The 14398-nt window shown below is 38.2% G+C and overlaps 1 protein-coding gene across 2 annotated transcripts in view; it reads right to left on the reverse strand.

Moving 5' to 3' along the window:
* Nucleotides 1–12285, reverse strand: part of LOC149841158 (protein decapping 5-like) — a 33021-nt gene extending 20736 nt beyond the window's left edge. For both annotated transcript variants that reach the window (XM_090003625.1, XM_090003624.1), the window contains exons 1-4: nt 11793–12285; nt 3549–3649; nt 1727–1798; nt 690–1595 (exon numbers count right to left, since the gene is read on the reverse strand). In XM_090003625.1, the coding sequence (XP_089859751.1) occupies nt 690–1595; nt 1727–1798; nt 3549–3649; nt 11793–11940 (1227 nt within the window). In that variant the 5' untranslated portion in view covers nt 11941–12285. The remainder of the gene's footprint in view (nt 1–689; nt 1596–1726; nt 1799–3548; nt 3650–11792) is intronic.
* Between the last annotated feature and the right edge of the window lie 2113 nt (nt 12286–14398).

A 14398-nucleotide genomic window follows, 5' to 3' on the forward strand; every position in this document is an offset into this window, starting at 1 on the left:
ATCATTCTGTAACTAAACTGGACCGAGTCACCAAGTCAACCGAGTTGACTTAGCAAGTTTGCCAACCTTGGTCTTTTCTTATTTCTCCCATAAATGTCATACTGTTGGGATGTTTCTGGACTTCTGTGTCATGTTACACATGAGTTAGGATGTTGTAAGGTCATCAAGAATGAGTATGATCTAGATATCACTCAAATCGAGGCATACTGAAAGAGTGAACCTGATCATAGGAATTAATCTTCAAACAAACAAATAACTAGCAATGCATCATATGAAACCATTTGTTGGTTCAACACAAAACAAGAGAGAACATTCAGGTATGATCACTTCATATGAATATAAAGAATAATAGCATTATGAAGAAATCATTAAATAACTAAAATACTCTAAAAAATTAATCAATTTATCAATTATCAGTAATAGTATTTGAGTTCATCTTACGTGGACAGAAGAATTCTACACAGCATACCAAATGTAAACAAATATAACAAATCATATCCACACAAAGATGTCCCATTTCCCTACAAACTAGCTTTCTGCAATAATTAGTAATAATCACCCTTAGCACAGATACATTTTCCAAAGATCAATGTGCAAAAAAGGAGAAAATCTCACAAGATATTTCCATGAAAAGAATAATGAAAAGTTGTGGTGGCCCATAATGAACATGATATAAGAGAATCCTGAACCTTTTGATCGGAAGCTTTAGGCAGTGGCAACAGTGGCCCTTTCACATCAGTTGAAATCAAAGCTGGTGATTCTGTTGATGTCGATGATGATACTACCACCTCCACATCCTTTTGCCCTGTATGTGATGACTGATTCAATGAAGATGAAGGCCCAGGCTGCAAAAGTTGATCCGGTGTGATCAAAGAAGGTACAGAAGTTTCTGAACGCGCTGATGTAGAAGTCCCCATAATGGATGACATGGACTGAGACACAGTCTGGTAAGGCAAAGTTGATGCTGGGACTGACTTTGGTCTAGTTGGAATTGGCGTAACAATTGCATTTATTTCTTGAGTAGAGGAAGTTAAAGAAGAAGCCAATGGTAAACCTGCACTTGCACCAGCTGAAGAAAGAGAGATCAAAGGAGCCTTGTTCGAGATGAGACTGGGTGATGTTTCAGAAACTAATGCTGCAACCTGGGCTGGAGCCAATGTTGAAGGCAGGGAAATTGAGGCTGAAATCACAGAACTGACAGCTGGCTGAATAGGATTTGAAAATTCTGGTAAAGTTGTAGAACTTGTCTGCAAGGGTGCATTCAAACCAGGGTATGGTATATGCTGCATGGATTGGGGAATTGCCAAGCCAGGAGGTCGAAAAGGCATGGGTTGCTGTTGGATATGAGGAAGACCATTTGACGGTCCATAAAATCCCTGCCAATACATTGGCATAGCAAGACCACTACCATTTGCATTTGAGGGTGGAGCTGACGATCCCCATGAACCTACGCTGCCATCAGGTTGGTACAAGGGCAAGCCACTTTGAAATGTAGGTCTGGCTAAATGTGCTCCATGAGAACTAAGTTCCACAACAGACCCACTGCCACCTGAACCCATGCTTGTATCTATTGATGCTGGGCGCGAAAAGTGAGACTGAAAGAAAGAGCAAACACTATTAACCTTTCTTCAGATAAAATTATTTGTGAAAACTTTTAGCCATAAATGCACATAAAGTTGCTCTCTTGGAAAAAAAATGCACATAAAATTAAACTTTCTTCACTTGCTTGTATAATAGCAGGGTCATTGTGTATTGGAGGTGTTGCCTGTACAGGTGGGGACGACTTGACCTGTAAATCCTGAAGTAACAGAAAATGAAAAGAAGATTATAATCCAAAAATACAATCATAGAATAGTTCATCACATCATTGTGTATAAGATACAACCAATAGCAGGAAACAATCACACCCATGCGCCTGCAAATGGGAAAACAGTTAACAATTTCAATCAGTTACTATAGAAAATCTTCACCCGTCTACCTCAAACCAAGATGGATCTAATGCATGATACTTCTTTGGATAAGGCATGCTATATTACAAGGTCTCTCTCTCTCTCTCTCTCTCTCTCTATATATATATATATATATATATATATATATATAGTGTCATGAAATTTGATTGGGTGCCATCGCATTTCTAACCAAACCAGGCACAACAGTGCTGACGTACTTTGTTGATTTATGGCCTTCTGAACAAAGAATTGGTACAATATATATAAATATATATATATATATATATATATATATACATTGTGCAATGTTAACAAGTTCACCACAAATTTACACCCTTCATTAAATTTAAATATAACTTATGGTTTTCATCCATTAACTGTCACTATCACAGGCATTTTGGTATTTTTTAAAAACAGTAAATTGGTTCAATTATTAGATGCACTTGAAAATGCACACCTTTTAGTTTTTCATAATGCAACGCAATTGATGCATCAAAACCACCATCTGCTTTTTAGAATGTTAGGGAATATAAATTTGTGGTGAACTTGTCAAAAACCAGAAGAAGCTGTATTAATAGTTCTCCCACCTTCCCCCATACACACGTAATGCATGTGTGTGATGACACAGGCAGTTTGTTCAAATGTCATCATGCACAACTACTAACAATAATATCATCAACACAAGAAAAAGGGATGAATTCTTCCTAATATTGCAGCCCAAACACATTGGTGGAAACACAAATTTAAAGACAACAAATAAGTTAGTATAGAGCATGTCAACCATTCAGTCCTTTAATTCAATTATTAAAAAGAATCATGAAAAGGTGTATCCATTCCACTCCAGAAGTAACTATACTGTAAAAGAGATACATTCTTGTAAATGTAAAGAGACTAATAGAGATGTTTTTGGATCAAGATTACATGTTCTTCTTTATTACCTCTAGGACCTAGGAACTATTTAGAATTATTTATAATTAAAATTCATCCATTAAAAGAGCTTCACAAACGATATTTCTTTTAAAATAGTCACCCACCTAGCACCTTTCCTTTTCTATTTATTTCCCTTCCATAAAATAGACAACTGTAACTGAAAAATTGTAAATGAACAATGAAATGCAATCGGGCCAGCTATGTCATACAGCTATGGGTGTTGGTATATTGTACAACAGAAGTTCAGTTGGTACAGCATGTTGATTTTTCAATAACGATGGTTCGGCTGGGTTGTGTATATTGTACACATAGACATACATAATAAATATACATGATGCAAACGAAGAGTTCCATTACAACATAAAGAGCAAATATGGAACATATGAATGTTTATGAAACCTATACATGATATGCTTGTGTGGGAAAAGCCAGAAGCAGCACTTTGAACTACCCATGATGCATTGGGTGCCTGGAGCTCAAAGCAGAGCCGGTTGCTTAGCTTCAAGATGGGATCGCCTCGAAACATGTATGATAAACATGGGCCAGTCTGGTCCCTTAAGTGAAGCCAAAATGAAAAACAAAGTTTTAAACCTTTTAAACACAATATAACTCCAAAACAGTAAGAACCTCAAAGTCTTCATATCACCAAACAAAAGTCCATATGTGTACCTTGATATCACTTCCACGAAAAAGTATATACTCATAAACTTTGTCGCTTGGAGGAATTTGTGGGCCATCTTTTTTCCGTCCTTCAGTTCCAAATGATCTCACTACAAAGCAAGGACACCATAAGCACATTCAAGCTCAGATTTCATCAGCCATGTGGAAAAGGTGCAGAATAAATGGCACGATGTCACAAAAGCCATGCACAGAATACAACAATCGGATCTCCATATTGATAATGCACGCTTGCATGTATTACAGAAAGATCCAATCCAGCATTTTGGTGCATTTATTGGTTGAAATTTCAAAGCACACAGTGACTATGAGCCTTAAAATGTCACAAAAATGTCCTAGAAACAACAAGCAATTGCTCAATACTCTAAATCAGCAAACATATTAGAAACCCAAAGTTATGAAATAAGCAACATAATCTTAGCAGATTCTACATGGGCCCAAAACCAAGACAACTATGTAAAACATTATGAAATAACTAAAGATAAAATTACTGGCATTAATACATGCATTTTGATATTGTAAAGGCGCAAGCTAAAGAGTGCATGAAGAAAGGTCCAGAAAAAGACAAACAAGAGTGTTATCCCATGAAATAGAATAGTACTTTTAATTGTTACATATTTGCTATACGAGGCAGTGATTGTCCTGGGCTCCTGCAAACAATTGGTGATGGAGAAAATTTACAATCAATTAATAAAAGAAAATTGTAGCTTTAAAACTAATACCCCAAAGGCCCAAACCTATAAGAGGAAACTAAAAAATGAATGGAAGAAGATTGCCAAAGAGGGAAGCAGAATCGAGAAGCAATATAGGAAAGAGAGAACGAGAAGTGACTCTTTTAGAAGTGATTACGCAACAAAGTAAAAAGCATCAAAGCTGTCAAACCAATATGAACTTTTTTTGTTGTTGAGAAGAATGAAATGTTATTAAATAACAAGAAAAGGTGACAAACGGTCACTGTTAGTACATGAGAATCAAAAAGATTAAATTAAGAGATACACAGTCCTTGAAGGCCCAATTTATGAGATGTTAGGTTAGGCCATTTCCTCTGAGCACAAGCATGAATGTCCATTTGAATAGTGTAATGAATGGAAGAAAAGTGCGGCAATTTCCCTTTGAAGATTCTCTTGTTCCATTCTAGCCAACTGAACCACCGAGTTGACAACAACCACTGCTTCCAAACATGCCTCCAGTTCTTATTATTCTTTTTGAAGATTGGTGGGCCAACATCACAATAGTGTCCTCATCCTTACCATAAAGAAAGCATATCTAGCCAGCTGGTATCCTTTCTTCTTCACGTCGGATTGTGCATTAATCTTATCTATAGATAATAACCACGTGAACAATTTGGCTCTAGGAGAGGGACCAAAACCCCATATTGTACCATGTGGAAATGGTTCCATACTGACAGTAAAAGGGAGCAATAGAAGGATGCCAATGTGAATTTGCTAGTCATATCACATCTTCATATATAAGAATCCTCTTCTCCATTTGCCTTCCACTCGGCTGGCATATCCAACATATTCATCCGTTCCTGATATTACCTTTTGCTGAATCCTCTCATAAAGGAGGTGTTCCAACCTTTGCCAAGTACCCATTAGTCACTAGAGCTGCTTTCACCTTTGCAATTCAGTATATGTTGGGGAACAGCAAGTCTAGTGACTGCAAACTGTACCAGGTATCTTTCCAAAAGCTGATCTTGTTACCTTTTCCCATAATCTCCAATGTAAAGGTGAAGTCGTCTAAGACTCATTCCAGAATGTCCAAACTGCTGAACCACCCTTCTAGTTACCTTTGATGACCCAGTTCCATATACCATGTTTGATCTTAATGAGGCGAGACCATGACCTGTCCTCTATCCACAGTTTCCACCATGACTTTGCCATCTGCACTTTATCAGTCGTCTCCAATTTCTTTATACCCAGCCCTTTAAATTGCAAAGGCAGTGAAACTTGTTCCCAGATAAGTATTCACTTTTGTGGGTGTTTGAGCCTTTTCATATAAAGTCCATACAAAGTCCCACACTCTCTTTGCTGGTTTCCTTTGAATTCTGAAAATGGCCAATAGGAAGGAGAGAATAGTGGAGAAGATGTACCTGATCCTTCTAGCAAAACAGAAGGTACCTTGCCATTCATGTGTGAAGCTTAGCCAACACCCAATCCTCCATGTGCTCCCAAAGGTAGTGTTTTCCATCAACCTTAGTGAGGAACGTACCCAGGTAAGGCATGCAGAGTTGGCCCACTTCACACCCAAAGACTATCTCGGCCTGTTTAGAAGTCATGGAAATTGGAATCGACATTGCAGGCCAACAGCACATGTTTTACGTCATAAATCTGTAGACCAGAACTTTTGGAGAAGGCCTTTAGGATGAGACAAGTGCAGTTTAACTCAGAGTTACCGGAAGCGCCTAGGCAAAAGGGGAAGCGCGAAACGTCGCGCTTCCGAAGCGTGAGGGGAAGCGTCCCCCTTTTATGGGAAGCGCGCTTCCCTTTTATGGGAAGCGCGTCCCCCTTTTATGGGAAACGCGCTTCCCATAAATGGGAAGCACGCTTCCCCCACGCTTCCCCCTCGCTTCCCCCTCGCTTCCCCATTTTTTTCATTTTTTCGCTTCCCCCTCGCTTCCTAGGTCGCTTCCGAGACGGTTCGGAATTTTCTTCTAAGTGGTCCCACGCTTCCCCGCTTCCTAAATTTTTGAAAGTGCCTCGCTTCCCGCTCCCGCTTCCCGTATCGCTTCCCGCTCCCGCTTCCTCGACTGGTAACTCTGGTTTAACTGGGTTTAGTGAAGCTTCTCCAGAGACTAATAGATCATCGGTGTATTGTAATAAGGTGATTGGCTCCAAAACTTGGAATTTAAGACCAAAGATAAATCCTACCTCAGTGGGCCTCCCATCATTGCTGCAAAGCTTTCACATATTATGTTGAACTGCATGGCAAGAGGGAGTTACCAGCACTAGTGAACCAGATCCCATCAAACTACATGATACTATAAACAAATCCAAGATTACTAACTAAATCATTATCCTTGCAAGGATAGATTACGTAGGGTGGCCATTGGGTCAAGTACCTACAGGCCCTTCAAGTACCCAACCCGGGACTGGATAGATTTGACCTAACTGTGAAGTCTGAAATCTAATAAGGCACAGACCTGGTCTAGCCCAAATAATGAACCAAGTTGGCTCGACTCTAGGTTAAATGAGTTTTTGATGGGACCCAACATGGCCAGACCTAAGCTTGCCCAGGTTATCCATACATATGGGTCTAGGTCTTAGGCCCAAGTCAGGTAAGACCTAGGTTGTGCCCAAGCCCTACAAGGGTCAAGTCAAGCCGATGGTGGGTCAGGGTTTCTCCTTGGCCCATTAGACTCTAATGGGTGTCAGGCCATGCCAAGGTTGGGTGGGCCCAATGTTAGAATCCAAAATATTACTTTTTAATGTAAGAAATAGCGTATTAAACACATAGAGAAATGCCTTTATCAATGTCATAAATTCAAGCAAAAGGCATCATCAATTAATACCATAATATCTAGTAGGTATCAAATAATAGATGAAATTTAGCATAAAAGTCGACAAATCACACACATAAGAGTATGTAATGGTGTATATGTCCTTATATGATAAGATAATTTTAAGCATTTTTTCCTTCCTTAAATAATTTAACTAAAAAGTCTTTAAGTTTCATCAAAATTATTACGTCTTATTTTTTTCCATTCATCAGCCAAATCCAATTAAATAGAGCAACAAACCATTATTAGAATGAATGTCATTTGTATTTTAAAAAATGACAAATGTGTTCCCTTTTCCTTTTTGACAGTTGGTAAGCATTTATCATCCAAATCCAATTAAAATAGGAAAACCACAATACCCTTCTATAACAATCAAGTTTCCTTAATTGTGCAATCTATTGCCTTGCAATCGAGTCTAATTCACAAGTCAAAAGATTACAGTTCTGATCTCTTGGAAGAGGGTTTCCCATGACACAGAAAATGAACTGTGGAAGCAGCAAGTTTCTAGCATCTGATGTAGCTTCCAAGGAAAAGGACTTCCAAGGATACGTAGAAGCTTCCAATCACCACAGAATGGACTATATATTGAGATTATTCATAAAAATAAGAAATGATAGAATGAGAAGAAAGGACAAATAATAGGTTCATTAAGAAAAAAAAGACTTGCAATAGTCATAGTAACCATCTGCATGTTGTTAAAGCCAATCCTAAAGTATTAGCATGAAGTTTCCTCTCATCAATCCAAAGCAGACAACTTTACCAAATTCTAATCAAGCTTGTAGGCTATCCAATCTACTTCAGACTAGAAAAAAGAGTTATAAAGAATCTAAAAAACAGTTATGGGTACGATATGGCCCTGTATCATACGATACACACTTGTATCAAGATATGGGTGTGTCTCGTATCGTGCCCTTGCATCGATAGGATACGTATCACAGCGTATTGTACGATACAGACAATATTGATACTAATGGTGCAGAATTTATTCGTAACACAGTTACTAAATTTGCAAAGATTTTTTTTACAATGTAGAGTCTTGTAAAAAATAGAAGTGCACTTAAAAAGATATTTTCTTCAAATGAGTGGAATGCATGTCCTCGTTCCCAAAAAAGAAAGCCAAGAGAAATTGCAGATATTGTATTTAGAAGTAAATTATGAGATTCACGTGTTAAGGTATTGTTAATAAGTATACCTTTGGTGAAGGTGCTTCGATTGGTTGACAACAAAGACAAACCAACTATGGGTTATCTTTATAAGGCTATCGATAAGGCAAAAAAAGTCATTAGAGATAATTTAAATGGATAAAAAATTGTATTTGCCTATATGGAACATTATTGACCATAGGTGGACTGGGCAACTTCATCAACCTCTTCATGCTGCAGCGTATTATTTAAATACTGCATTTAGAAATTCTCCTACATTTAAGATAGGCAGGGAAGTCAACAAAGGTCTCTTGGATTGCATTGAAAAGTTGAACCCTAATTATGACATTCAATATCAGATTCATAAGGAAATGAAAATTTACAACAATGCATTGTATGATATGGGGAGACCTACAACAATGTGAAACCATACCAGAATGCACCCAGGTAATTTATTTGTCTATTCCAAGTTTAATTTCATATTGTTATTTAGTTATGATGTTTTGTATGATTGTATGATTTGTATCAGTTATTGTCTTATTGATATTTCATTTTCTTGTCTTTTTAATCATGTGGTGGACCATAGTGACAAACATTTTTTTCAGCAAAATCTTGTTTGTCAAAAACTCGCGAGAAATTAAATTTTTTTCATAAATCTATCATTTTTTCCGGCAAAATCTCAGCAATAAAAAATAAATTAAAAAATGGGAAAATTATTTTTATAAAAAATATTAATAAAAATATTTAAAAATAAAAAATACAAGATTTTTTTTCACGATAAATAGTCATTTAAAACATAAATATCGTGTTTAAATCGCAGTATTTATGTTTTTTTTTCATAAATCTCGCAATATTTTGAAAATCTGGCAAGAAATTGTCATTTTAAACTTTCAGGCAATTTCTCGCGATATTATCGCGAGATTTTCATAAATCTCACGATATTTGTTACACAATGGTGGACTAGGTTTAAAAGTGATGTTCCAAACCTAAGAGCTTTTGTTATTTGCATCCTAAGTCAAACATGCAATACAAGTAGTTGTGAAATAAATTAGAGCATCTTTGAGCATATTCATACAAAGTGAAGAAACAAATTAGAGTACAAATGGCTCAATGACCTCATGTACGTTCGCTACAACCTACGACTGAGGAAAAGCCGCAAAGGTAATTTTCAATTTATAAAATTTATTTGTCATCCTCATGTGTTATTTAATCTTTTTTTATGCATACAAAACTCAACTAATTTTAAATTTTCATGTTATCTTTTAGGCAAATGAAAAAGTTATCATCAAGGAGGCACAAAGAATAGTTTGATTCCATCAGTTTTGAGAACTTAAATGTATTGGATGAATGGGTTCAAGACGAAGTATACCTCCTGAATGAAGAGGACATTAAATGGATATGATTTGAATGTCGAAAAAGGAGGAAAGAACAAGAAGAAGAAGAAGATGATGATGATTGATGGTATACTTCTTAAAACTTGGTTATGTATTGTAATTTGTAGCTGTTAAGTATTCATAAACTTGGTTTTTTTGCCTTTTGATGAATCTCGTGATATGTGCTTAATTGAAGAAATTACTATTTTGTATTATTCTTGAGAGATTTGATGATTGATGATGTGTTATGTAGCTTATAGAGACATAAATGCTTCACATGCGATTTTATGGTTGCATTTCATCATTGTTCTGTGTGTTATGATTTTTTAGAATTTTTGCTAATTTTTATGATTTTTTTTAGAAATTTAATTTTTTTTTTCAAAATTTATGATTTTTTATGATACGATATGATACAATATGTTTCTTATTTTGGGCCCGACTGATACGGGTTACGATACAATACGTACAACCTTGGTCCAGGCACCATCAATATCAACTCTGGTACCATAGTTTGTCACACAAGTCTCGGCTAAAAGGAGCAATAAGTTACTCATAATCATGGTTGTCAGTCGAGGAAGCGGGAGCGGAAAGCGATACAGGAAGCGTGGCACTTTCAAAATTTTAGGAAACAGGAAGCGTGGGACGATTTAAAAGTCAATCAAGAATCGTCTGGGAAGCGAACCGGAAGCGACCTAGGAAGCAAACCGGAAGCGACCTAGGAAGTGAACCGGAAGTGAAAAAAAAGTAAAATAAAAATAAAAATACAAAAAAAATGGAAAAAGGGAGGAAGCACGCTTCTAAAAAAAATCAATGCTTCCCAACGCGTTTCGGAAGCGCAACGTTTCGTGCTTTGGGGAAGCACACTTCCCCCACTAAGCTAGGCGCTTCCGGTAACTTTGCTCATAATACACATAAAAATGCCCTATATTGTGTTTCATCACAACAACACAACTCCACCACCATCTCCTTTTGTTCATAAAGGCTAGGAACACTCCAGACCAAATTTGCCTAGAAGTTGACAATAGCATAACAAGCATACATTCTTTTAGCAACAAAAGTAATTTGATTTGAACAGGTAGAAATAAGAATGATCGAAGGACTGGAATGGCTTATCCATGTGGGATGAATGGAGCTAAGTTCACAAAGAAGTAACAATTACTGCTAGAAAAATTGCAGATCCAAAAACCCGAAATGCAGTTTATCAATTAGTTGGAAGTCTATTGTAGTACACATTATATTATCATGCTTATGCCAGCACTCATAAAAAGTACATGTAAGTTTGATTTGATGCCAAACTAATAGTGCAGAAATAATGACCAAAAGAGAAAATCAATTCAATTGGTCATAGAGAACTCGAAGTGACCATGTTTGCAGGGTGAGCATGCAGACATGCTACCGGGTGAAAAATCCACACAATGCATCAGAAATAGAAAAACACAATACTAATATTGCATACATCTACTATTTCTGATCCCTTTTCTCATGGAAAAAGAAAATGTGTTTCGAACTGGTTTTCAGAATCCACAATAGTACACACAACCAAAAACCAAAGGAAAACTCATGGAGAAAATGAAGTGCAAAGTTTGCTGTCATTACTATTGTCCCTTTTTTCTCTTCTGACACGGGTGCCAATTCTACATTACTCAACTCCAGGCAAACAGGGTTACCCCAAACCCCTACCATCACCATGCAGGGTGCGTAGATGATTCAAACCTAGACTAGGAGGAAGAAAAGAAGCATTTTAAACCAAAAGAATGGGAACAAGTATTCTCAAGGAAGACGGTCATCACCATATCAAGCCCATAAACAGATATTGATGATCAACGTCATGGAAATTCAAATCAAATTTTAGTTCGATTACATAAAGAACCATACAATCAAGCCACAACAAGAGAAAGCTGCTACAAAGAAAGAGAGATCTTAAAAAGATGGGCTCCATCCGACCCACATAAACAACCCGTGCCACACGAGCACCCCAAGTCGAGCAAATTACAATCCTTAAACCCAATTTCAACAGGTGAATCCGGTCGTCCCCAATAAAGAAAGAATGCAAAGCAACCACCAACAAGAAAAAAAAAGAGAAAATTTCTTCTGGGTGCCAAAAAAAGACATCAGGGACAACACAATAAGAACAATAAGAAGAAACCCCAACAAAAAGAAAAAGGTGTGTGTGTGTGTGTGTGGTGGGGGGGGGGGGGGGGGGGGGGGAAGAAGAGGACACCGTTGCGCAAGCCAATGCTGGACTCTTCAGTGTTGATGTTGTAAAGAATGCCCTCGTATCTAATCTCGCACTTGGACGTCAAGCTGATCAAGCTCCCGATGTAGGAATCGGCAGAGCCGCTGGATCTCCCTGAGGAGGCGTCTCCCATCCTTCTCTTCTGTTCTATTCCTTCCCCCCCCCCCCTCACTAAAGACTCTCTCTCTCTCTGGTCTTTGGGCGTACAAACGTCGATCCCACCTGCCCCCTCCTCCTCACTAGAGACTCAGTCTTGTTTTTGGGTGATGCCCACTGTTTCTCCACAATCTCTCTCTCTCTCGCGTCTTTGGGCGTACAAACGTCGATCCCACCTGCCCCCTCCTCCTCACTAGAGACTCAGTCTTGTTTTTTGGTGATGCGGATACCCACTGTTTCTCAACAATCTCTCTCTCTCGTCTTTGGGCGTACAAACGTCGATCCCACCTGCCCATAAAACCTCCAAAATCCTTTGTTTCCTTTTTTCTGATAGAGAACGGACTTCCAGATTACTGAGATGTGTCTGTATCAGCCTGATGGCCAGGCAATCTGGATGGGAATGACGTTCTGACCGTTGGATTTCTGCAGGGTTCGTCTGTTAATGCAAGATTGATGATAGTGTTGCCTAGCTTATATGAGTAGCAGGCTCGTGCATATGTGTTCTTCTTATTGTTATAGATGGAAAGAATCTAATATCACTGGTGCCCATACTTATTAACAACATGTTGTATCTAAAACTGGTTTTTAGACAAGCAAAGATTGAGTTTATGAGCGTGAAATGAAATTGGGCAGCGCAGGGTATTGGTTATTTGATGAATTTTACTTCATTTGCTTGTGGACCAATCAAGTCTATTTTTTTTTTTTTAGTTTTACTCAGAGAAACCGCCCCAGGCGCAGAGACCTAAACACGCTGGCTCAGCCAGCCATACTACGGTCTCTGCCTATGCCGGTGTAAAATTCTGAGGGCTTACCCCTTGACCCCAAGGAATCGCCAAGCTTCAGCTTGAGCAGGAAGGGGGGGTGACGCCCATGGGATTTGAGCCTAGACTGCCCGTCTATCGGTCTAGGCCCCATCCCACTAATCTAAACCCCTCGTGATCTAACTAATCAAGTGTAATTCCAAATGCACAAAGATCCCAGAAATTCAAGGTGGCAGATTAATCTTTGTAAGTCATGCTGCTTCATTTTTTTTTCTGTCGATGCTAAAACTTCACCTAGGGATCTTTTGTATTTCTACACAATTGTTAACATCTCCTTTTCTCCTCCTAATTCCTTCATGTTGCATTCCAAGAGCCACTCACATTGAAATTGAAACATCACTACTTTACACAGTATACCTTGAATATCTCAAATATTGTTGCTTGTTTTCTATTCAAAATACTCTTAAAATGCGAAAATTGTCTTTTATTTTATTTACTCCTTATATATGAATATGTATGTTCGATTGTAGTCTTGCAAAAAATGGTTCTTTAATGGTAAAGACAATCATTTTTCAGGTGTCAATGTATAAGTTCATTCATATGCATCTATTTAACATTAATTTAGTGATAACATTATCAACCCCACAATTTTTGTGGTATAAATTAAGAACTCAATTTGAAGCATAAAGAAAGTTACACATTTTATCTACCTGTGCTTACTTGAGCCAAACCAAGTCGAATACCCTATATTTGTGCTCATTTTTTTTTTTGGATTTATAACCTGAACCCAGCACAAAGACCTGGTCGCACTGGCTCAGCCTGCCATACCTACCGTCATCGTATATGCAGTGTAAAGCTCCGATGCTAGGATCCCTGCCCCAAGGGCCTATGTTATGTGTTGGCTTGCGCAGAGGGGTGACACCCTTTAGAATCGAACCTTGGTTTCCCATCTAGCAGTCAATGCCCCACCCCACTATGCCAAACCCCCTTTGGGGCGCTCAATTTGTTTAAGCTAAACAACCAACTCGTGGTTGGGCTTGTCACTTACACCACCAAGTTTGTGACGAGCCAAGCTGTGAGATGCTCGGTTCGGTTAGCAGCCCTGGTCCATGTCCAATAGATTACCCACACAAAGGCGAAAGGGGGTCAGCAAGTACTATCATATTTTTGTTAAATGTGGGGTGGCAAAAGAAATTTGGCTTCGAATTAATAACCTTTTGGGTGTTGAGAGGTTACCAAAATCAAACTTTCAAATGATTTGAGAAATTGAGGAGTACATCTTTTGGTAATAAAGAGATTTGCATAGCTGGTTTGTATAGTTTCAGGTGGTAATCAGAAAGATATGGGAAATTAGAAATGCAATCTTCAATGATCAGATGTTGATTGAAGACCAAGTTATTCTAGAGTGCTTAATGTTGAGGGGCTACATATCCTACCCTTGTTATTGACATCAAATCATAGTAACACGCTTAGATGGCTTTATGTAGGGAGGGTGGTGTGTGTTCTCCCCTGAAGACGGCCTTTAGCCACAGTGCATGTTCGGGGGTCCCAATGAGCGCCATGTATATAAGCACATGGGGCTCGTATTCCCATGTATGTCAGCACCACTTAGCATCAGAGTCCAGTGCGGTTACAAAGACTTAAGTACCCTTTCCTGTTATTCTCGCCATGAAA

The sequence above is a fragment of the Nuphar pumila genome, chromosome 4 (genome assembly GCF_984573655.1).
Source record: "Nuphar pumila chromosome 4, dmNupPumi1.hap1.1, whole genome shotgun sequence".
Taxonomy (NCBI): domain Eukaryota; kingdom Viridiplantae; phylum Streptophyta; class Magnoliopsida; order Nymphaeales; family Nymphaeaceae; genus Nuphar; species Nuphar pumila.